Source organism: Empidonax traillii, unplaced genomic scaffold (assembly GCF_003031625.1).
Source record: "Empidonax traillii isolate 1590-97213 ecotype Southwest subspecies unplaced genomic scaffold, ASM303162v1 scaffold846:size362177, whole genome shotgun sequence".
NCBI lineage: Eukaryota > Metazoa > Chordata > Aves > Passeriformes > Tyrannidae > Empidonax > Empidonax traillii.
In genome coordinates, this window is record NW_020956039.1 from 331,690 (window position 1) to 357,958 (window position 26,269).

The following is a 26,269-nucleotide window of genomic DNA, read 5'->3' on the forward strand; positions in this document are numbered from 1 at the left end:
CTGCATTTACTATATCATCATACAAAGTAGTTTACTTCATGTAAAGGTCTTATCATAATAAAGTTACTTAATTGGATTGTAAAACTTAATGATGATACAGAATATAATAAACATCTTCAGAGGGCACGACATATACTAAAGAGAACACAGCATAAAACTGTAGAATCTGCATCAGCTACACAAGGACGTTTGAGTGAGTGCTCATTGAATTATTTCCAGCAAACTAGACACTGAATATAGAGCAAATGTTTTTTCTAGAAAAGCACTTGAAATTATGCATCAGTATGCAAAACTATTTCATTATTTTCAGAAATTTAATGTTGGCATAAAAATAAAACTAAAAGGCTTTAGCTTCTTCATTTGATACTAAACACCTATTTAAAATATTTAGAGGTCGCATTAAAAAAAAAATCAATGTATTTCTACAGGTTATTGGTAGCAGACAGCTGTCACTGCTTGACTAAAATTAGGCATAAACCAAATATATTATGTCCACACTTAGGAGAAGAATTAACGTAACTGAATATGTCCTTTTTGAAGAAACTAAAAATTGAAAGAGAGACCAACAGATTTTGAAAGTAATAAAATTCAAGAGTGTGCAGGTATCCATAGTGTTATTATTAGATGCCAGGTTAACAACAGTTCTATGACAGAACAGGAAAAGAAACAGACAGGCCCATCCTGATACCACTTTTCTTTTTCTAATTAAATTCTTTTTGTGTGTTAAAGAAAGTAAATACTTCTGAATTTACTGCCACCTGTAGAGAGCCTGCTGTCACAATTAGGCATGTTTTAAACCAACATAATGGAGTAAGATAACCCTACAGAAGCTTTTCTATCTAGTGATTCTGAACAGAAGCAACACTTCATCAAGATTTTGCATCACAAGCTAAACACAAAGAATGGCAAGATATTGACATGATCAATAAATCATGCAAAAAGGGAGTTGAAATTTAGTTATAGGTAATTTGCCTTCCCTAGGGAAGGAGATAAGAAGTTCTCACTGCAGATTAGAAGGTCACTTATAAAACATTGACAGAACACAGATATAGATTCTTTTTGGCTTTACAGTAAGGAAGATCAGAATAAAAATAAGTGCTTTTAAATTCCAGTGTTGTGAATTTATACCTGAAAATCATGCCTATAAGCTTTTATTAAAAAATTAGAGTAACTATAGTTAGACCAGCATGGAACACTGTTAAATTAATCTAAGCTAATGAAAACATCAGCACTGCCACAAGAAAGCAAATTAGAGATGAAGCAAAGAACATTAATACAGGAAAGTACTGAGGAAGACAGTCTGTAGTATTAACTGTTGAGGCAGAAGTGTGACAATGCTAAAACAGACACCATCTCACCACTTCATCACCCAGTAGATCACAAGGAACTCAAGAGATTTCTAGCTTGCTGCTTTCATAGTAACACCACTCCTGATGTATTACGCAGACTTCAGTAACCAGTCCCACAGGAGTCGGCAGGGAATTTTACTCTACAAATGGGATGAGAGCAGCCACAACCATTTTACTACTGCTCCCTCTTATTCCTCCTGCTGCTTTCACGTAACTTCTTTAAAAAAATTTACCTTCACGTGCTGTAGAATCCCACTTCAGAGATCCTTTACCTGCAAGCAGACTGAGGGCAAAAACATCCTGTTGACCGTGGAAACTATCTGATAACAGATCAGACAGAATAAGTAACCCAGTAGGCCAACTTCCTGACACAAGAGCCAGCCCACCAAGCCTTTGCCCTCACACAGCTGTGTGCCTTGCTTTCTTCTCCTTGCCAACTGGGTGCTGTCTCCAGCAACCACTTTGCCAATGTCATCTGTTTCATGTTAGAGAGACATGGAACTCACTAAAGTTTAGGAAGCCAGCCCCGTGCTTCCTCACCATTCCAGAACATCCAAAACAAGTGTTTTGTGGACACAAGAAGTCTGTTTTCTAGAAGTTAAACAACAACAAAAAAAATAATTAAAAAAGCCCTTGTGATTTTATTCCAATTCAGTTCTACCATTGGCTCTTTACTCCTTCATCCACCATGTTTTATTTAATACTAGTTTATTAATACTTCATAACATTAGTAGATACTGCTTTTCTTATTCAAAAGAACTTTCAAAGCAAAACATAAAAATTGTTATCTGCACTGGAGCATATCTTACATCGTGTGCCAGAAGTGCTTTTTATAAAATTAAAGAAAAAGAACACTTAGACATGTATAATTTAAAGGAACCTGGAGATAACTGTGTCACACAGCTGTTGATATGAGTTTAAAGCAATAAATCAACAATCTGAGAAAAGTACACAGTGAGGTTAAGATACAAACTGGTAGTGTCAAATATCCCTCTGCTGACTTCTTTATTGTCAGCTACTTCTGTACTCAGTTTTAAAATGAGCAAAATGTATCAAATCAGAAACATTTTCACTTCTCAAAAAGAGCCAAGATAATAACATAAAATTTATAAAATAACCAAACTATCAAAAATTACTTATTTGCCACAATCCTTCCTTTTAAACTAGGCAATTTTGTGTCTCTGGAATAGGTCATATTCCACAAATATTCCACAAACAAACAACATGAGGCTGAACAGTTCATGAAGCTGCTGTTTCTATTTATGCATAGGGCCATGGGATTAGCTTTAAGCAAATGTGAATTACAGTGGGATGGTAGGGGCATGAGCCATACTCTACTCGTTCCCTGTATCCACACTGTGTTAAAAATATGCTCTCCAAAGAAAAGCTTTATGTTATTAATAATGATACATAATTTATAGCAGACAAACAAAAGGAGCAGAATAGGGAAACTTGCATGCAGATTACCGTTAGAACACATTAATAAATTCAGGGCCCTGAAACCAAACTGGTTACAAGGCAACAGCAGAAAGCACTGACCCACAAAGGAACCATTTTGCTTGTTATGTTTTTTTATTATTTTTGTTTTGTAATGCTATAAGTTATGCCTTTAAGTATCAGTGTGACTTCCTTCCAGTTTGCTTGCTACTTCTACAGTCCTTCCTGTGGGTGTTTCTCATAGCCCTTCTGCTTCACAGCGTAGTAACTGCATGTGTTTGATTTTGTGCCAAAAATATGGGCCATACTTTTGTAAAATCTCTCTTTTTACAGAAGCCTTACCTTGCCTTTTAGAACAACTCACATAATTTTTATTCAGAACTTTATAGTTCAGATTTTTATGATTTTAAGCAGATGATGAAATGTTAGACAAACTTTTGGAGAGAAGTTCATATTAATTTTATTATCCCCAATGTATCATCATAAATAAAGAAACAATTGCATGCCCATCCTTATTTTCACTCATATGGATGGTAAGATACTGTGTTTTATTATTACACATTATTTTCTATGAAATTCTTTTCAACAGAATATTGGTATTATAGGAGTTTATTCCATTACTTTCAAGACTAAGTAAATTACTTTTATTCACACACAGGTTAACTCTCCCATTCTAATTACACACAAAAAGATATTTTTCATGACTTTTTGTCTACCTTTTCCAATGTTATCAGCTCTACCATACCACAAAATGCCCACTAGAGTTGAAGTTTCTAATGGAAAAAAAAATCATATTTCATACTATATTACATATTTCACCATTGACTACAAATTTCATTTGTTACTTCAAAACAGATGTCCCTTTTCAATGGTAGTCCTTACATCTTTATTCTCAGCACTTGAGAATGCATGATGTTATTTTCATTGTTAAGTAAATTGTCTGCATTAAGGCTTTCTTACTTATATGTGTGTAGGTAAGAAAGCCTTAATGCAGACAATTTACTTAAAAATGAAAGTCCATTTTACAACTTCATTTGACTTAACTTCAAATTATTATATCTTCCTCCTACCTTCCTGATATTTTGGAGCAAGATGCTTTTAACCGCAATGTAAACTTTTATTGAGAAAAACTTGAAAAAGGCTGAAGTCTTCATTTGCAACAAGATGCATTTCAATTTAAAAAAATAAAAACCTATCAAATTCCTCACCAAGCTTTCTTACTATCCCATCAGCGATGTATTATCATTGCTGACTATACTCAAAGAATCTTACCTCATGTCTAAATTTGCCTTACATCAACTTACAGGTCTTGCTAGGAGACTAATGAGTCCATTAGAAAGTAGAAATGTTATCCTTGTAATATTTTTTTCAGATTAAGGTTATTCTCAATTGACAAGAAATTATTTTTTAAGAAATATCCTTTTAGCATCCAAAGTACAGATAATTTCAATAGATTTGAGACTGAGAGACATCTTACTAACAGACTACCAATTTTGGAATAGAAAATTTAAAATATCTCAAAATACTTTTTGACACATTTTACATCAGCGTGTTACATCTGATTTAGTAACTTCAGTTCCCCACCCAACTCTAGAAGAAAAGATTTACTAGAGATGCCATTTTAAGATTTTGTTGTAATGTGTTCTGGTTGATTTTGGTGACCATATCCAGCCTTTAAGAAACTGGTAATGTGTTTCATAAATTAGATTATCTGTTCAGATACTATAACATTTAACTAACAGTTATTGTATACTAAATCTATACTTCAAAAGCTTTTTATAAAAACATATTCTTTCACCAGAGCTCTATAATGGTAACAGTCCAGTTAGAGTGCTTCTGTGGAAACCACACAGATATATATATATATATCATGAGAAGTACTTACATATTCCTGATACAGACTTCTCCCTCTAGGAATAAGGAAGACTTACTGAAGACTTTTTCATTGGTGAAGAGGTAAATTAAGTTTGTTGGTTGTTTTATTGCGTTTTTTTTTCTTTTTAGTTGGTTCTATAATTTCATACACTTATTATTACAAGCCAAAAAAAATCAGAAAACAAATTCAGGTGATAATACCCCCAGTTTACTTTACATGAAACTGCATTCCTTTGGTGAGGCTCTTACAGGGTAAGTGACCTAAACTGCAAGTCAAGTCATTATTACAGAAAAGAACAACTTATTTTTAAATAAATCCACTAAAAGAAAGATGACAGAGTGCAAAGCTACATATATTTGCATAACTCTGCCTAGAAGAGATGAACAGCTAGCATCATGTACTGCGCTCTTTCTGTGACCTCTCATACACAATTCAGCATCAGTTTTGAGCAGCCTGAAAAGCCAAAAATTACATTCATTCTCAGCCAATTAATACCCTGTTGACCAGCCTGTAGGCAGTAAAAAATAACATATGGTACACTAGAAACCTACATTTATATCAGGCTTGTATTTTTTAGCACTGAAGCAATGATGCAAAATTACAGGTTTTTAATTTCTCCCAAAATAGACAATGACTAGATGAGAATCATGGTTCCTTTTGTGAGAACTTGCTGCAGTGTAGGCTGTTGGCTGCAGAGACTGCAGCTGCTGGCCACTCTGAGCTAATTACTGGCACAGTAAGGAGCACTTACCTAAAGCCAGTGGAAAGGAAATTTGAGGTACAGGGAAAACTGGAGGTTTGGATAACAACTCTGGTTGTATCTAACAGTAAATATGAAGCTTAACATCTTTGAGATATAAAAGACAGTTTGATAAAAAGATACTTTTAAGGATCTGAGTGGGTTTTTTTAAGTCAGAGAAAGTGAAAGGGATGCTGCAGATGCCCCAAAGAAAGAGGGCAATCTGTCCCACCAGGACACAAAGTTGCCCTCCTAATATACGCTCATTTGACTGCTGTTATGTGGAGCAGCAAAGACTGTATAAGCCTGCTCACTAGGTTAATCACTCAGCCTCTCAAGTCTTTTAACCTATACCTGTTTTCCAATTTATATTTGGGAGCTGAAAATGAAAGGGGTATGAACAATCTACTGCGTTAAAGGCATCTTTAATAATACTACAGGATTTGTTTTAGCAATCTCCTAGAAATTATTCAGAATCACGCAACAATTAAAATGCATGAGATTACTACTTAATAGCATCCTGTACCTTTTTAAATTAGCTAGACAATCTTCACAAATATAATCACTGAACTCTTAGTGGAATTTTTTATTAATTTCCAGAAGTGACACTTTTATTATTAGGACTGTCACATTAAGACTGTATCCCAACAACCTAAAATGCTTTGAAAGGAAGGGCAATAATTTTAAAGGGTTAAAGTACACATTAAACATCATTTATAGGGATAATAGTACTGTATTTCTCCTCATAAAGATTTTCTTCTTCCTTATTACATGAAGTGCCCTTTATTCTGCATGTTAGACAACCACTAAAACCCTGATGTAACAACAAATTTAAAAATCATAGACGGTTTATAAACCGAAGTTCATTATATCTCCTCAGTCAATTACATGAAGTACCTCTGTTATAATGAAAGAACACGTTCAGATTATTAAGCTCTAAACCACTAGTTAAGATAATCTGTGACAAAGTTCACACTATATTGACTAATTTTTAAACCATATGAGGGAATTTCAAGACAATTTAGTTGAGAAGTATTTTTGTTTTAAAATCTCAATGAGAAGTGTAATCCCTGAGAAACCCCACTTATAACCTAATTGGGTATTGATAATAAGACGCTGCAGTGGGTGAGCAATTGGCTCACAGGTCGAGCACAGAGGGTAATAGCAAATGGGGTGACATCAGACTGGTGACCTGTCACTAGTGGGGTTCCATAGGGCTCCATCTTGGGCCCTGTGCTCTTCAACATCTTCATAAATGACTTGGATGCAGGACTGGAAGGGATACTGAGCAAGTTTGCAGATGACACAGAACTGGGAGGAGCTGTTAACTCCCTCAAATGCAGGTAGGCCCTGCAGTGAGACCTTGACAAATTAGAGCACTGGGCAATCACCAACCATATGAAGTATAACAGGGGGAAGTGCTGGATCCTGCACTTGGGATGGGGCAACCCCAGATGTACGTATAGACTGGGGAATGAGATGCTGGAAAGCAGTGCCATGGAAAGGGACCTAGGTGGTCTGGTCGATGGCAAGTTGAATCTGAGTCAGCAGTGCCCTGGCAGCCAGGAGGGCCAACCATGTCCTGGAGGGCATCAGGTAAAGCATCACCAGCCAGTTAAGGGAGGGGATTGTCCTGCTTTGCTCTGCACTGGGGCAGACTCACCTTGAATATTGTGTGCAGTTTTGGGCACCACAACACAAAACAGACATTAAGTTATTAGAGAGCGTCCAAAGAAGAGCCATGAAGATGGTGAAGTGCCTTGAGGAGAAGCCTTCTGAGGAGCGGCTGAGGTTACTTGGTCTGTTCAGCCTGGAGAAAGAGGAGACTGAGGGGAGACCTTGTTGTGGTCTTCCCCATCCTAATGAGGAGAAGCTGAGAGGCAGGTTCCAACCTCTTCACTCTCATGACCAGTGACAGGAACCAAGGGAATGGCATGAAGCTGAGTCAGGGGAGGTTTAGGTTAGATATCAGGAGAAGGTTCTTCACTGGGAGGGTGGTTGGGCACTGGAACAGGCTCCCCAAGGAAGTGGTCACAGCACCAAGCCTGACAGAGTTCAAGAAGCTTTTGGATAATACTCTGAGGCACACAGTGCGACTCTTAGGAATGGTCCTGTGTAGGACCAGGAGTTGGACTTGGATCCTCGTGGGTCCCTTCCAACTAAGCGTGTTCTGTGGTTCTGTGGGATGGACTCTGGTGCCAGGGTCTGCCCCAACGGACCTCGGGATCCCAGGAAGTCCCCAGCTCTTGTTGCACCTTGACACTATGTACCCATATGATAAAAACATCTACTGCATTTTTTATTTATATTTTTTAAAAATCATAACATGATAAAAATCTACAGTACATACACTACAGAACCACAGTAAATATTGACAGCTAATATTTAAAATATGAAAAATGCTGTATAAATGCCGTAAGTTAATAACTGAAAGCTCATCTTATATTTTTTGCATTACTCTTGCACTTTCTCTGAATAAAAGACCACAGAAATCTGGTAAGACTGTGTATCAGTACAATTAATTTCTACATTAAATGCACCAAGTAATAGCAATGCAAATCACTTCCCCGTACCGCTTTGTAATAACCAATGCTGCTAAAGAATTATAGTTGTTCAACTATTTCAGCATACCATTTATGTGGTTCTTTTTTATTGCTTTAAGGCAGCTAGAAATTTTAGACACCTAAACCTAAAAGTAAGAGATGCTCAGAAAAGACAGCAAACCGTGCCCTTTTTTTTTAAAGACTGTGGTCCAAAATTAAGCAGAAAATTTAAAGACACCTAAATGGAATAGGTATAAGATACAGAAAGAAAAGTTTTGCAAAAAGACTACAACATAAACTTTTTTTTTTTGAGAAAGCTTGGTGAAAGGAGGAAAAATTGAAAAATATCTTGCTTTCTTAGCTGTCTCATGAGTAGTTTCCACATGCTAAAACCTACAGTGCTTTTTTGCCTGTAGCATAAATCAGAACTTTCAGCTTTGCTTAATGTCACATTAAACCTTCCTGGTTGGTGCACAGGTTATCTTTCTCTATTTGTTAACACTAATTTGTTCCTCATCTTCCCTTTCCAAAGTGACTTAAAAGCTTTATTGTAACAGGCTTCTTGATAAATCTGTGCTCCTATGTTTGAACAAGATAAGCCATTTAAATCTCATATCAGAATGTCCACATATCTACTCCAAAAGTCATCTTGAAGTTTTATTTAAAACATTTAATATTTAAATTTTCAGCCTAGTTTGAAACAGTGATGTGGACAGCATTCTACTGTTCTCTTTAGAAGACTAATGTATACCTTTACAGAGCTCAACATTAAGAAATTAGTATAATGTACATCATGGTGTATGGAGAGCTTGTGTTTTCTTTAGTGACAGAGGAATGATGACCAGTTAGATTAAAGCATGGGCTCATCTTAGAAGCATTAAAAAGTAAAGAAACTGAAAGGAAACCATTTCAAAAATCTGACAGATTCCAGGGACGGACCTATGGTTTCATAGGGCATCAAAGGGAGACCTAAGTACTCCTGACTATTGCTATTCCTTACTGCTTTGTTTAAATTGTTAAGTAGGTAGTTAGAAGTACAAAGTTACATTATTTGTAACTTACTAGAATTGTATGTGCACTTTTATCTTGTAAGCACAAGTTATTATACCTTTCAAAGAAGGCTGCTCTTTCAAAACATGGCCACTCATTTCTAATTTAAAAGGTATATTTTCTAATTAGGTACCTGTCTTTTACAATCACTTTCAAAATGGGTATAATTTGAAAACTAAACAAAAATGACACAACAATGTTTGATTTTTTTTTTAACTCATAATACATGAGAGATATAGGTTTTAGGCTATTTAAGACCTTTTTCCTTTAAAAAAATGCACTGCCTCAACATCTTCAGCTTCACTTTGCAGGAGACGGGAGACAGTTTAGAACAAGAAAAGCATATGTGCAATCTACAAAGGTAATTTCTTAATCACTGACTTAATACGGTTGTAAGATGACTCTCAATTTTCCTGCATTGAAAATAAGAAATTTTCTACAGTGGGTTGTCTCCTCACTCCTTGATGCAATTGCCCTCAGTCCTACCATAGAAATGAAGATTAATTTTTAATTAAATTATTAAATTTTTTATTTAAAGTAAACATGGAAGTGTTTCCTATCTGTTCGAGATAGGAAAAAATACAAGTTTTTCAGTTTTTCAGAGGAGGCAATTTAACATGAAGGAAAAGAACCATCTTCTATAGGGGACAGATAGACAAATGTAGGATTTCATAATTTCAGGGGTATTCTTACCAACAAATAGGTTGTGTAAAAAAAAATCCTAGAACATGTAACTGATCTGCAGAAGTAGTATGTTAATTTCCCTGTTTACCGTGACATAAGACACTGCAAAAGTATGAAACGTTATTAAACTTCATGTTATATTTGAAACATAAACTGGCAGCCTGTTTCAATTAGTTGAAACTAAAAACTTTACAAAAATGTCATGAGGCAAGAATTTAGAGACCATCCTATCTGTTATTCTCAATGTACTCCAACCACTCTGATGAAGTTATAAATCTTTTAACTATAGCCTGTTCACTTTCTTTCGTCTTCATGTGCCCAGTAATGCTGAATACCTCATAGCTACTAAATGACAAATATGGTTGTCCATTCCTCCTCAAGGTATTGCTTTAGTTCACTGAACTGCAGATTAACAGAATGTGACAGAATAAGCTTCGAAAGTTCTCCATACAAAGCTTAATCAGAAATAGTCCTATGCAGTTTCAGAAGATCTTCAAGGCCAATTATCTCTGAAATCCCAAACAGAATATTATTAGATTTCCAAGCCAAAAGGTTGGTACATGTCATGTTAGTCGTAGAAAAGCCATTATGATTTGATTCAAAAATGAAGCCACTAATGTCAAATGTAGTGTATTAATTATTTTGGGTGACAAAGCTTTAGGAGACCAGACTGCTTAGACGTGTGTGAGTAGAGAAATCCCCTTAAAGAATTCACTGGAAGTTTCTTAAATAAGCCAGGTGCAAAATATCTACCTTTTGGAAATTTATATGGCCATATAGGCTGAGTTTAATTTAAAAATAAAGGTGGAACCATTTGATTTTAAACTACAGAACAATGACCAATTAAATAGAAACGTGCCCTCCTTTTTTTTTATATATATATTTTGCCTTTAGAAAAATGGATTAACAAGATCAAACCATACCATAGTATTTTCTCTTCTATTTTCTCTCAAGCTATGAACAAAGGCAATGAACTCTGCCACTGAATAATAAGTAAATTTGGAATCGGCATATTGGACCAGGAAGTCTTTTTCAGACAGAAAGGTAACGAGACATAATTGTTGTGGAAGGTAAAATAACCACCACATGTTGTTTTACCAAAACAGAAGAGAAATTGGCAGATAGGAATTTTTACACCTTTGTGAAATACAGATCTATTTTATCTCTCATAAAAAAATAAAAAACAAACACATACGTAAACATTGTCCTAAAATAATAATTACCAAAAGTATAATGTGAATGGCTAGCCGGTCATAGCTACTATTCTTTCTAAAATCATCATAGTTACACAAGGAAAAAGAATCCAGTGAAATAGACAATGGTAAGTAACAGTCCATGTTCATGTTCACTTCACTGTTTTGAAATTTAAGTTTAGCAGTTAACTGCTTTAAAAATTTAATTTCTAATAGACCGTTTTTACCTTCTACACTATAGAGGGGAAATTTTTGTTTGTGATTTCCTTGACAACAAAAGCCAGACAAATGCCAAAACTTGCTTTTCAGTTCAGCTGCAGTGTTTTATTCCAGCTGAAGGTGATTTTTTTTTTCTTTTGAAATAGGCAAATTCAAAACAGAATACTGTTTCTAAGTGAAAACTACAAACATTTCATTAAGGTGTTCAAAAATATTTCCATGTCTGTAAAAAAAGTCTTTACATTTTCCAAAGTTAGTTTTTTTCTTAGCAAAAACAATAACCCAGTCATGACAAGCTCTGAAAAATAGGTCTGGCTGTCAAAACAATAATTTTTAGCAAATAACTTCTTTCTTCACAAAATCTAACCTCTGCTGCTAATGCTGAATTCTATGTTTTCCAAAGCTGCATTTACATTAAATGTTTGCAAAATACTCTTCTAATACTGTGGAAGCAAAGACTGAAAATATTTTAAAGTGTTTCTCTTTCATGGAAAATCCAAACTACGACCTAAAAATAATGCTTTAGATAATAAATGATATTTTATAATTTGATTATGCAATCAGATTGATTTGGGATTTATTTTAAATAAAAACCAATAGAAATGCTTGTGCAAAAGCACTTGATTTTTAATAGAAATTCTCAGTCACCAGAAGATGAATTATTTCTATAAGAACTGGTCCAGCAATGGTAGTGTATCCAAGACTGGACACGCTCAGCCATCAGTGCTTTACCCTTGTAAACCTACTCTTGAGAGCAATTAAAACAGCTTCCAACAAATGTGTATATTATGAACACAAAAATTCCTTACAGAAGGCATAAACTGCAGAAGTTTTTTTTGAGAAAAAGGTCAGGTATAGGGGAAAAGAACCTCAAGTCTCCAATAGATACAAATATGGATTTAACTACTAGAAATTAAAAGAAAGATCCTGAAGGATACTCAGGGTGCAACATAATAAAATTATGTAACTCATACTACTACATTACAGAATTACCACCCTGTCAGAAAAAGAAATATATTACTCATCTTCAGCATGTTGAGCATCATCCTTTTCAAACTAGATGTCACAAACCACTTAAAATTCTGCTGATGTACAACCTTCCATGTGCATATTCTAATAATATCTACTGTGACTCTGATTTATACCACAGTTCTTCATACATAGCACACTTTATACTCATAGAATAACTCACTCCTGGAGGACGATGTACAACAATCATGAGTCACAACTGACTCATGGAAAAAGACAAGGTAGGCAGGTTACTTTCTTACTCAAGTATATGTTCTGTGCAAAAGCGACAACAGAAAAATTTTGCAAGGGCAATGTATAATGTGCTCTTACTCTTCTCAGAAGCAGGATCATTAAGAGAACCACAAAAATATTTTGCATTTGGTAGCATCAATACCTTTTAATTTTTCCTCCTTACTTGGAGAACACTTGAATGGATGAGTCCACTAAATTTAACTTACTACTGGACATGGTCACATCTGTTTTCAGATTTTTAACTGTATCTGAATTGTAAATAATTAATATCATGTATACATTCTTACATTTATTTCATTGCTTGCATTTAGACAAGCGCATTCATGTACAAGATTGGTATGTTTACAAATATCTAAATAGGGGTTTTTTTTGTGGCTGATTTTTCATATAGGTCTTCATGGCGGTGAGAGTATCAGCCAGCAAAGTTCTAAGTGATGAATTTAAAAAAATCCAAACCTAAACAAACAAAAAAATAAAAGAAAAAAGCCAAAGTAGGTGGAAGTACATTCTAGCTATGATTATTTATTTTTTAAAATTTTACATGGGCTCAAAACTAAGTAGATCACTTTTGGAACACAAGCACTTCTATTTTAGGATTAGCATATTGGATGAAGTTGAAAACCTGCCCTGAGCTGCAAATGACAGAAAAGCATTTTGGAGATCTCATAGTACAGGGCTTGTTTTTTCCTACCTCTTCTCATTAAGCATTCGCTTAAACAACTCTTTGTGAGCAGCTGGTATGTGTATACTCTAGAAACAAACTATATGGGGTAAAGACCTCGGCAAAATTTGCCTACACCTGAGGTCATTCTCCCATCTTCGAAAAAATCAAACAGAGAACTGTAAAGCTATAAAAATTCTTAAAGTATAGGTCTAGAAAATGTATGCTTTACATTCAGTTCAGTATGAATATTTTTTGTTTGTTCAAACAATCAGTGAGAAAGAATTTTATTCTTATCTGGGTGTCATCTTTAAAATAAATCTATAAACATCTGTAGGTGTAAACTCTTTCTTTTTTAAACTAGGAGTGAAAGAAATCTTTTGTGACTACTTTAAGGGGATTCTTAGCACATCATTATCATCATGCCAATTAGATGGCAGAGAAAAGTTACTTTGAAAAATAAAGAGACATCATGCTGAAGGACTCAAAAATGAAGCACTGGATAAAGACAACTAGCATCACAGATGTTTCATATCTATCTGCTAGTATTATTCTGGGAGATAAGTACTTTCTGGTTTATTCTGCCCAGGCAAAAGTGATTCTTCTCACTTCTATCCCTATAATGTCTGAGAATACAAATAATGACTAGCTACAAAGAATTTCTTTTTCTGTATCTTCTAAAATATATCAGAACATTGATTTTTTTATTACCTTAAATTGTTACTTATCTTCTTGTAATTCTAGCTATCACAGGTCTGTAATGCACAAGTAAAAAACAAAATTAACACAGATAAATTCAAAAAGAAAAAAGATATCAGTGTATGGTTCCGATTCAAATATGACTAAATTATGAAGAATTGCACCCAGCCAAAACAGTGAAATCAGAAATACATATAGTGATATTTTTAGTGGCAAATGCACACATTTTTGCAAGTCTGATTCGGATTATTTGAGATCCTGTGAAATCATTTGTTTTGGAAGTCTAATTATCAACTTTCAGACTTAAATGTAGGTTCCCAAGTAATTTTCCCTGATCCTTATAAAGTATGCAGAAGTTTCTGTTTGCATGGGAAAAAACCCATCCGCCCGTTCACAGTACTTTTTTTGAAGACTTAATCTGAGAATTTATAAAGGCTCAGACACGTTCAGTTTGTGAAAAACTGCTGATTCCTGAAAGCATTTGTGGAAATTTATGATACTCTCAGGAGCCTTATTTTGATAGTGAGAGTGTCCAGGAGCACTTTTGATCACATAATCACAGACTCAGTTGGATTGGAAAAGACCTCTGAGATCACCAAGTCCAACCTACGACCTAACACCATCATGTCAACTAGACCATGGCACCAAGTGTCACATCCAGTCTTTCCTTAAACACCTCCAGGAACAGTGACTCCACCACCCCCCTGGGAAGTCCATTCCAATGTCTACTCACCCTTTTGGTGAAGAAATTCTTCCTGATGTCCAGTCTAAACATCCTGCGGTGCAGCCTAAGACTATGCCCTCTCTTCCTGTTGCTGGTTGCCTGGGAGAAGAGGTCAATCCCTACCTGGCTACAACTTCCTTTCAGGTAGTTGTAGAGAGCAATAAGGTCTCCTCTGAGCCTCCTCTTCTCCAGCTTAAACAACCTCAGCTCCCTCAGCCACTCTTCATCAGACTTGTGCTCCAGACTCTTCACCAGCTCTGTTGCCCTTCTCTGGACAAGCTCCAGCACCTCAATGTCCTTCTTGTACTGATGAGCCCAGAACGACACAGCACTTGAAGTGTTGCCTTACCAGTGCCGAGTTATAGAGGGACAGTCACTTCCCTAGTGCTGCTGGCCACACTATTTTTGATACAAGCCAGCCTGCCATTGGCCTTCTTGGTCACCTGGGCACAGAGCGGGCTCATAGTCAGGCAGCTGACAAGCAGCACCACCAGGTTCCTCTCTTCCCCTTTGCTCAGCTTGCTCCTTAATTACTTGCTCTTTAAGGAGTAGTTCTGTCACTGATGGAAATAAATAGAAAAACCTCTCTACTGACTTTCATGAACTCTGCCTTAGGACTTTTCTTCCTGTGCAGACTGACTTTCACTCTACCCTTCTTACAGAGTTCTACCATTTTGATACAGAAGTATGGTTTATTTAATTGTAGATCACCTTTTCCTTATCATTCGTTCCCTTTACTTACTGCTATGTTCCCTTCTGCTTAGAGTCTCAGAGAAAAAACAAATCTGTAATTTTGGTTACTTCGTAATTTGAAATAAACCAACATACAACAAAAAACCTTACTTTAGGTCTCCAAGATTTATTTAATATCGCATGTTTTGACAGATGATTCACTGTCATCACAAATTGACTGTCACAGTGTAATTGGGATTTTTTAAGAACACATACATGGTAAAGAATGCAGCTGATCAACAATAATAATAATAAAATAGAATAATTTAAAAAAACCCACAAAAACAAAAAAACAAAGCCTGTAATCTGATACTAACTAGGAAAAACCCTAAAGTATAAGATATACTCAGCAAATGATGATTTGGAGCAGATTCTTGAGTAGACTGTAGAAATGTTATATTATATAAAATAAAGTTAATGACCTGGCCCTTAACTTCTATCCCTAAAAGTTCACATTCCTGGGGATCATGTGAAAGATACATATTCATCAATACAAACAAACCTGTTGTCTTCAGGGTCAACAGGAAAACTCCACAGACTTCAGCGACAGGTAAATTATCTATACTTTAGGAAAAAAAACATTCCCCTAACATAATTTTATGGCTTTGTGCAAATACTCATTAGTATGGGAAAATATTTGTTAAGACAGAAGATAGCCTGAATATTCTCAAATATTTCTGTATTTCCCTAGATTTTAATAGAGAAATGATAAAGAAAGGAATATGTGTTTTCAAGATGTTCTTGGATGATGGCTCAGCCTCTACCATCCACTTTCAAGGACACGAGTAAAGATTATACTAACAGAGGTAAGCTTTATAAAATCAGATTCTTTTTTCCACTTTTTCCTCCCTGTATAACAGAATAGTTCAGTTGGAAGAGACCTACAAGGATCATTTAGTCCAACTGCCTGACCACTTCAGGGCTGACCCAGTTAAATCATACCATTAAGGCATATGTCCATATGCCTCTTAAACACTAAGAGGAATGACTATAGCTGTTGTGAAAACTATGGTCTCAACAAAATAGTGGTAACTGCTTCTTTTACAGGAACTTGCATAACCATCTGTGTTCTATTCTGTTGACCAGCACCATTATAATTTTATAACGTGTCTTTATAAGCATTCAGATAAATGAGCCATCAATAGTTAATGCAGCAGTTGATGTACCTGGTTCAAGCTAAAATAATTAATATCAATGTTTATGAAGGAGATATAGAGTGAAATGGGAGTATGTAGTCTTGTTGCTAGCTTCAGGCATTTACCACATGTTCCTCCTGCTCTAAATATTTATGTTTCTGTCTTTTTTTCTTATATCCCAGTTTTTTCTTCACTTAATTGTTCCATCAGTCTTCTTCAGTCATCAAGTACTCATTACAAAGTCCAAAGCTTTTAGGAGAAAAACTCCTACTTATAAATACTTCGCGATATGCTACTGAATAATCAGAACTTTACAACAGCAAGGAAATAAACTCATATTTGAAAAGAATTCAAGTTATTACTTGTACGTATAATTATACCTGTGATTGTGCTCTGTTGGGAATATGACGACAATTTTAAAAAAAAGAGCAGTCTACATATGACTCAGGTAAAGCATTGTCTTACATCACCAATACAGTCAGTCTGTCTTTTAACAACAAAATTCCAATTTGTTTGTGAAAATATTTCTGTTCCTTTTAGTAATCTAAACTGATTTTGGCAGTCAGAAAGACTTGCTACTTGCACTGATTTTAGTGGGAACTGCATAGGTTCAGAACACCTAAAACTTATGACATTTTTATTTAGTAGCCTGAACAATTATTCTCTATGACAGTACAAATTTAGAGATAGCAACACATACTGGTTTAAACTTCAATTTTTACACATGAATACTGAGTGTCTCACTGGAGCTCTGAGACAGAAAACTTGGAATTTCTTGCCTCAGATATGTAGGATAGATCTCAATTTCACTACTTGGAATTCTTTTTAAATTAATCCCTGGAAATGTGAGGGAAAAATGCATAATTTTGCTGTATAAAGAAATATACAGAAGTCCTTCACACAAGAGGATGTTTTTAGTACTGCAAAAAAAGTACTGATTATTCATTCAAATATACAGGATGCCATTTGTACTCTATGTTCTTCAGCATAGCCAGAAAGAAATAAATGAAGGAAAAAAGCCATCATTCCATCTTCATCATAAGAACAAGAAATGTTTTAAAAACAATACTGTGGGTCAGGCTATTATTTTCAACCAAACAGTAAATAGCAACACTCTCTTATCAAGTTTCCAACCTTAAATGAGCAAAATCTACTTTAATTATTACTATTTAAAAATCTCTGTACATTTTCCTAGTGGGCTATTTTATTTTTATATCTATGTCATTTTATGTGTCTGTAAGTATGCTACTATGTTGTATCCACACACTATAAGCACATACATTTAAAGAGAAAACACAACCTCAGAATAAGCCCCTACTGACTTACTGTTGTCTTCCTACACTTTCCTTGTCCATGCTGGTAAAACAGTCATTGTTCATTGTATTGAAAGAAACTGCAAGGCTCTCAACAAAATTCTCTAATCACAGTCCTATTAAAGGTTAACATTGATCAAATTACATAAACTGGTTCAATAAAACAAGGTCATTACTTTTCCCTGTTTGGATTTTCCCTTCCATCATGCCTCCAGTAAGCATTTATTTCTAAATGAGTGGTATCCTATTAGATGAAATAAAACCTTAATGATTACCAGTATGTTTCTACTACTGATTTTATTACTGAATTATTGTAGCTAACAATTACAATTTAGTTGAAATCTATGGGGTGCCAGTGGACATAAAAGCATGATAAAATTCAACTCATATAAGTTTAGCTATCTAGAAATTAAGCAAGCAAGCTAGGCACTGAGCTCCAGCCACAGTATCCAAGCTGTAGAAGGCAAAAGCAGGAACTGGGAGAATGAATAACTGCTCACTGTAGGAGAAGAGCAGGTTTAAGATTATCTACATCTAAGAAACCTGAGGGTGAATAAATCCATAGGAGCTGCTGATAAGATGCATCCCCAGGTGGTAGATGAAGTGTCTAAGCCACTATCCATCCTACTTGAAAAGCCGTGTCAGCTTTGTTAAGTTCCCACTGACTGGAAAAGCAGAAACATAACCCCATGTTTAAAAAGGGTAGAAAGGAAGAGCCCGAGAACTGAAGAGCTGGAGAGGGACTTGTCGCAGGACAAGGGGGAATGGCTTTATGCTGAAACAGGGTAGGTTCAGACTGGATATCAAGTAGAAATTCTTCACTATGAGGATGGTGAGACGCTGTAACAGGTTGCCCAGAGAAGTCGTGGATGCCCCATCCCTGGAAGTGTTCAAGGTCAGGTTGGATGGGGCCCTAAGTAACCTGATCTAGGGAGTGGCATTGCTGCCCATGGCAGGAGGGTTGAAACTAGATGATCTTTAAGGTCCCTTCCAACCCAAACTACTTCAGGATTCTATAACTCAGGCACATTCTATAGTAAAAAGGAAAAAATGCAACCAAATAAATCCAGAGCATTTCCAGATTTCATGATATGGAATGAATTAACCTTTCTGAAAGGCCTAACTTTCCTGTTTTAAAGTAAGTTTCTATGAGATTAATACTGAGAACTTAACTTCTAGTCAGCTTTACTAGTCAGAATGAATGGTACTATAAAAGAAATAGCATAGGTGCAGATTCTGATGATCAGATCAGAAAAGAGTTAGTAGCCATTTAGAAAAAAAATCTGCTAACGTAAATGTTCAGTAAAATCAGAACTTTCTCATAATATAATATTCAAGAGACTAGGGGCACAAATGGAAACAGGGTTCCTCTGGAACATCAGGAAACATTTTTTTACTATAAGGGTGACTGAACACTGGCACATGTTGCCTGGAGAAGCTGTGGAGTCTACTCTCGGAGATATTCAAAAGACACAGTTCTGGGCAGCCTGTTCTTACTAACCCTGCTGGAGCAGAAGAGTGGGAGAAGGTGACCTCCAGAGGTCCCTTCCAACCTCAACTATTCTGTGATTGTGTGAATATTAATTTTGTAAGTAAATCACAGAGCAAGTGCATAACTAATGAACAAAATAAACGTACTTGCTAGAGAGGGGTGACTTATGAACATCTTCATATAAATAATATCTTGTCATCTTTCATACCCTGAAACTTTTTTCTGAAAGACTAAAAGAAATACTAAAGTAACCACAAAACAAGCCTATTTCAACATTGTTTATCAGAGTACACTTGTAACTATTATAACTCATAATTCTTGTGAGTCATTATAAATCTTACCATAACATACTTTGTATTTTTTTCTACAAGGCAACTAATATAGGTGATATTTTCTAGACAATTTAGCTCAGAGAAGATTATGGTGAAATTTGCTTGAGGAAGTTGTAACTGAACATTTTCCTCTTTCTACCACTCAAACCATGAGTTACTCTTTCTAAATACTAACCCTTTTAGTAAAACGATTCTTTTGTGCTACAGTAAAAAACCTAATTTTACTCCAATAAAAACACACTGTTAAGTATTTAGATCTTATACTTCCCCATTACAATGGAGTTGTACTGTATTTAGCAATTTTTTTTTTGCTGGACTCAAAAGTCACGACCTAAATACAACAAATTCCTGTTGCAAGGAAACATGCAGTGCAGATCTAAATACACTTTCCTTAGAGGCTTCTGCTGTCAACAGGAAGCTTTGCAAAGAATAAACAAGATCACTGGTGAACTAGATTCTTAATAACAGAAGACCTATTATGCACAGAACACTTCTCAGCTTAACTGTATTATCACATAATTCTCATAGTTAAGTGAAGATGTTCAGACTCACGTTTCATTCTTTGTGTGGAATGTTCCCACACAAATAGAATGTCTCCACAACAAAGTCTGAAATAAACAACATGGTGGGGTGTTCTGGGTCAAGTTCAGAGGTTAACCAAAGGCAGTATGATAAATAATGTCTTTCACACTACCTTCATCTTGAAAACAGTTTGGGGGTTTTCACTGTGTCTTTGCTTAAAAAAGATGTCATTCCTTCATAATTCAAGACCTTCTTTTGACGAATGATATATCTTCATTAGTGGTACCCCAGAATAATTTATTCTTTCATCAACATTGTTTTTGGCTTAAAACATTTCTTTCATCTTTACCTGGTCATTCCATCTTTCTGTCTCTCCAAGAAAATTTACAAAACACTCATGGTCTCCCTCAACTAAGTTTTTCATAGAAGTAAGAAAACTTAACTGCTCTTTTCAAACAGAATATGTTACTGTCTCTTTCCTCTAGTAGTCTTTTTTCTGAAGCTCTTCCAGTTTGAGGTTGGCTCTCAATCAGCACTGAGCCAAAACCCAGACAGATAAGGTTCAAACTATCCCTTGATTTAACTGCATTAATACTCACCTAATTCCATTAGCAATATCTTACATAATACATTTCACAGTTATATTTGCCTTTTCTACATCCAGCTCCCACAGGGTGCCTAAAACCATTGTATAACATATATTTTCCCTCTTTACTACTGCCATCTAAAGATCAGAACATAAATTTTTGTTATTAACTAATATATGTATATATATAGAGAGAGAGAGAGATAAGCCCCTCATCTCTGTACCATGCAACATCATCCCACTTCCGTTACTTCTGTTCTTGTGTACTATCCTACTCATTCCCTTAGCTGACTGTTCAACTCTTCACAACTTTGTGCTGTGTCAGGGGTGGACCAGAGGAGGCCTACAGAGAGTGGAGAGAAATGCAAAAAAGCTGCAAGGAAGGCTCAGAAGAAAGGATCTTTTTAGAAGACTTCTAGCAACTGCAGCTGCACAGAACTGCTTGGGACCCAGCTACAAGGCCGCAGCCTTGCAGCCCCAGCAGATTTCCCTGTCTGTGCACCCAGGACACTCCTTCCATTATTCCCTAGCTCTTCCTGCCCCTTGAGTGACTGGACATGTTCCCTGCAGCCTATCTCCCCAAGTGCCCTTATCACTGAACCTCAGGATTTGATGTTTCCTAGCAGAAACCCTCCTCTATTCCCAAAACTTCTGTATTCCCCTGTATATAAGCTGTCTTCTTGTTTCAATAAACGCCATTTTGTGGGTCACATCTCGTGTGTGTCCTGTCTCCCATACAAAATGTGCCACTGGGTCTGCCGTGGGTCCCCCCATAACCAGCGATAGTGTCGTCCAAAATTTCCACTAGCATGCTACTTCTTGTAGTGGTCAGATTAACAAAAATTGATCTCAAAACACATTCTTAATTAGCTACTACTACTAGCCTACTTCTATCCTGTCAGTCTAATGTAAGTGAAAAGTTTTCCTCACTCTCTTTTGTTACTTACCTTACTAATTACTATATTGATTTTTCTTACTTCCCATCTATTAGTAATTTAAATGGGGCAGCTTCAAAAGATATCCATTTTAGGAATACCTTCGTTCCTTAACCTAACAAATCTGGTACCAAAGAGTCATGTTGAGTTACTCTGTATAAAGATAACTTTGATAAACCCTAGTCATATTTTAAGTTGACTTTTTGACATATTATTAGGTTTTTTCCAAAGATAAGTTTAAAAGTCTTTCCTGTTACTACATTTAGTCCAGCTGATCTGTAATTGCCTGCTCATTTTTTCCCTCCTGCCTTACACATAGCTATTCAATTAAACATATATGTTCATAAAGTTAAGACTGCTAATCTAATGGAAACAAAATTTATTGCAATGACAGCACTTAGGAAGACAACTGAATTCCTGTAACTCAAATTTGAAAGAAATAGTTAACTATACATTGTTCTGACCAGTATAAAAAATTATAGGCATCTACAGTAATTGGCTACAGAATTAACAGCTGCAGCTGTAACAGCATTACCTAATAACTCAAGGTTATTGTTTAATGTTACACACATGCAGATAGTCCTCTCTTCTTCAGATTTCTAGCAATAAATCTTTGAATAAAGGATTTATGCTGTCTTTCACTTTTTTACACTCTTCTACAGAGCAACACAAGTAGAAAAGAAGCTCAACTTCCCACAAATTAGGGAAAAACTAAAAAAAAAAAACCCTTGATTTTACTGGATATCAATATCATTGCTGCTCCTTTTTGTTTGTCCCAAGCAAAGTGTACTTATTCTTCTTGTCTGGAGCTAATGCTCAAATCACGAATGCTATTCTTCAAATGATTACAGGGTGTCTCTCTTATTCAGTCTTATCCCAAGATATTCCAGTAACCTACTGGGGTCAGCCCTTAAGCAACTGCTTCTGTTCCCTACTCCAGTGGATGCCTTTTTTCTTTTCTATCTTTAAAAATTTTCTCCCTTGTTTAATTCATCCTTACCACCTCTTTACTCCAACCACATACTGTCTTCATTCCTCCCTAACCACTGTCTCAACAGATATAGAACTTGAACCAGGCAGATAAGCCTACAGTCACCTTCTCTAGTGAGTTACAGTAAGAGATGCCAAGAAAAGAACACAGAGAAAAACTGCATTTTGACACGATATGTTTCATACCTCTGGCCACACATACAGACTGAAGTAAGATGTTTCTTTGCTTTTAATCCTAGTATATTAAGCAAATAATTTCATTGATATATAATATTGAAATATACTATCACATTAATATTTTAACTGAAGTAATTTTGAAGTTCCTAAAAAAGACCAAGGTAACTTCAGATAATTACATTTATATAATTATTTAAAATTAATTGAATTTAAATATTAAGATAGTTGTTTTTGTGGTTTTGTATAGAACCTTATTTAACCTACATAAGTTGTTTTTATTTGGTTTTATAAACTCTTATTCAGAATAGTACCTAGAAAACATCCTCATTCTTTTTTCTTTGTTCCCACCGTTAGATCTTTGATTTAAATGATCCCTCACCTGTAGTAAATGCTAGAGCAACAGCCAAAAGAACCAGTAGCTACAGGCCTTCATCTTGCTCTCCTTGAAGTCAACCACTTTACTCCTACTCTTAAATTTGAAGACAGGTCCCATGGAAGTCAAATCACGTACTATTTAATCAGCAGGAGTTCTGCAGCCAACATCAATGGGAGCAAAATTTGGGCCTCAAGGAATAAATAGTTATTAGGGTTAAAGTAAGTGGTATTAAGTTAAAAAAAAGGCGAACCTAAACAAAAAAAATCTTTATCAACTACATACCTGGGGCAGCGCTGAGTTCAGCTGTCGCTGGAGGGAGTCTCTGTCATAGATGACATCCTGTAGGCGTTGCTGTGCAAGTGACAAGCTTTCCTGTGTCTCCCGAAGAGTATCAAGGAGACGGTCCCTTTCATCCAGCATGTTCACCATCAGCTGCTCAAAATGAGAATCCGAGTCCGAGCCACTGCTTTGGGACCCCCGTTGGCTCATCGGGGTGTCCTCATTTATCGTTGGCATCACTTCACACATCATTTCTTTAAAAAGAAAACAAATCAAGGAAAAACTCTTCAGTACACAAAACATATAAAGAGATTTCGTAAGAGGAATTAACTCTGTCACATGGACACAGTAGATTATTGCATTGTTCCCTCTTTCAAATTTGTGCTCATTGTTAATCAGATGGTCGATAGAGAGGGATTAAATACAGTGACTAATTCAAAACAGCAAAGACTTTGAATGTGCTTCCTAAACTGAAAGAAGACTGGAAGAAGATGAACACCAACAGAACAATTTAAATTAATAGTTTTGCAAATAATACTCTCTTAAAATGACAGAAAATACTTCCTCTGCAACTGTAGTCTCCTTTATTGTTGATTTTCTCCCTTCTCTATTTAATTTCATTGTTGAGTGGTTGGTATTGATGTCAATATCTGCCACTAATTGCCAGATTTTGTCATCCTCTAGGCAATTCTACAGTACAGCTCAGACTAACCATTGATCCCATATCATGCTGCCTTAACACCAGGTTAATCTATTTTTCTATCTAGTTATTCCCACCCTCTGGAGAAATTATTCTCCAGTGAGCTTGTTCAGTAAGAGGTCAAGAACTAGAAATTCTCTGGTAATTACATCTTTGTCATATCTTGTGCAAATTGAATTACCGGAAACAGAATCACTGTTGTTTGTTTCTTAATTCTGTCCTGAGCAGAGCAAACAATATCAGCTAGTCCCATGCTTCAATTACAAAGTTTCTTATGTAAATCTCAAAACCTCCATTCGTGTATGAGAAGAAGCTTTGGGAATCACTGGGAGAGTTTGCTGTTGATTAACTGCTTTGTCCACTGTCTGCAGACCTCTTGAGATGCAGCACTGGCAGCAGAGGGAGCCACTGCCTCGCCTCCACGTACCTCTCACGGCCTTACAGAAGCACATTTCACTCAAGAAAGGGCCATCACCCTGTGCAGTGTCTCCTCTCAGCTCCCATCTGTGACTAACCAGTTTGGGATGGTCAAGTTCAAGGAGAGAAAAGGGATAATTAAAAAATTCCTAGGCCTTCTGCCACTTGTTCAGTTTAATCACAACTTTTCAGTATGCAGTAGGTGGCCAGAGACCAAGGTCTCCGCATGCCCATTCTTCAAGACCAAAGTAAACAATTTGGATTGTCCCTGAACTTTTCCTGCTCACAACTGTCAGCATCTCATGGGCTGTGCTTCTTGTCCCAGGGGATTCTCATCAGTGAACGTTCATCATTCAAGATATTACTCCCAATGTCCTGCACATGCAAATGAGGTTTATGGTGTGAGTGGCACAACATACGCACAGACTGTGGCAGAGCAAAAGTGGTGCAATTTTGCATACATGCTGGTGAGCGTGTGGGATCAGGCAGGGAACTATCTTGTGCAGATAGCTGCTGCTACCTCAGCACCTTGCATTCAAATAGACAGAAACTCCCCTCTTACAATCATTGTGTGGATGTGGGAAGCCATATATGTAAGTGGTTGTAGAGTAGCAATGGAATCTATGAGTGATGTTCATGGCACTATTACCACATCTTGTCCCTCTAAGCTGTTGCATTCTGGGAGGGGAGGGAATCATGCATTGGGCTTATTTTGAATGCCTGGGCTGCATTACCCTGACACAGCACAAGTAACAAACTTTGTCTATGACTAAAATAGCAGAGAAGGCAGGGAATGGGTGGGCAGTTCCTGATGTAGGCAGTTGCTATTTGGAAGTTTTCTCCCACAGCTCACAGCCTCAGGAGAATCTTTAAAAGGTACCGCAATCCTTGCAGTCAAGACAGGTGATGTACATTGCTTTCTGGAAGTCCAGAGATTAATGCTGTTATTTCATTGGAACCACATGCATCCTCTACCTTCCCTCACACTGCGAGTGGAGAGAAATATGGAAATGCAGATGATAACTCGAGCCAGATCAGAAATACCAGTAGGGTGTGACAGAAAGGGATGCTTTGACTGTTGCAAGAGGGAGGAGCAGGAGAAATGGGAATCCTGGGTCATGTCCTCACACAGTTATTTTGTGGGAGGCAATGAGGACCCCAAACAACTTTGAAGGGAACCTGGTTTTTCAGAGTGCTCCTGAGTTACCAAGACAGAAAAAAGGAACAAAATTCCAAACAGCTACAGGGTTGTTATGGCGCTTCCAAAGAAAAATTTCTTATAGCTCTTCATGAAAGATATAGTATGCCATACTGTTCTGATTTACTATGATTTGTGTCTTCTTGCCTTTAGAAAAATATTCTTTTTTTGTATGTTTGTTTGTTTTTTCCTTTTTTAAAACTTTATTTGGCATTTATCACTCTTATACCTGCCAGCAGATGGGATACTTTCAATGTCCCAAGACAACCACCATTTAACACTGCTCCCAGGAAAGACTTTCAGCACATGTTGAAGAATAGAGCCACTTCACCATGACCTTACTGCACTCTTCGTGAATTTTCTGCTTGATAGCAGGAAGAAATCAAAATACTGATCACATTTGAATTCTTAAATTAAGAAAAAAAAAGGAAAAAGGGAGTTTTATCAAGAGGGGCTGCAACAAAAGCTAGGACAGGTAAAGCAGAGAAAGAACTTCAGCAGAAACAGAGAAAGAGTGTCAGCAAACTGACCAATTACAGTTTAGTAGTAGAAGATTGGAAGCTGAGGACAAATAGGAGGGCACCTATGCATTTCAGTCTTTATATACAAAATGATTTATGTTAGGGAGTTACAAGAGTTCTTGAAGT

At 36.2% G+C, this 26,269-nt stretch overlaps 1 protein-coding gene across 11 annotated transcripts in view; it reads right to left on the minus strand.

Moving 5' to 3' along the window:
- Positions 1-23,559, minus strand: part of PPFIA2 (PTPRF interacting protein alpha 2) — a 310,694-nt gene extending 287,135 nt beyond the window's left edge. For 7 of the 11 annotated variants that reach the window (XM_027902167.1, XM_027902160.1, XM_027902158.1 and 4 more), the window contains exon 1: positions 23,311-23,559. In XM_027902167.1, the coding sequence (XP_027757968.1) occupies positions 23,311-23,559 (249 nt within the window). The remainder of the gene's footprint in view (positions 1-23,310) is intronic. The other 4 variants (XM_027902154.1, XM_027902155.1, XM_027902157.1 and 1 more) reach the window with 1 other exon arrangement.
- Positions 23,560-26,269: the final 2,710 nt, after the last annotated feature.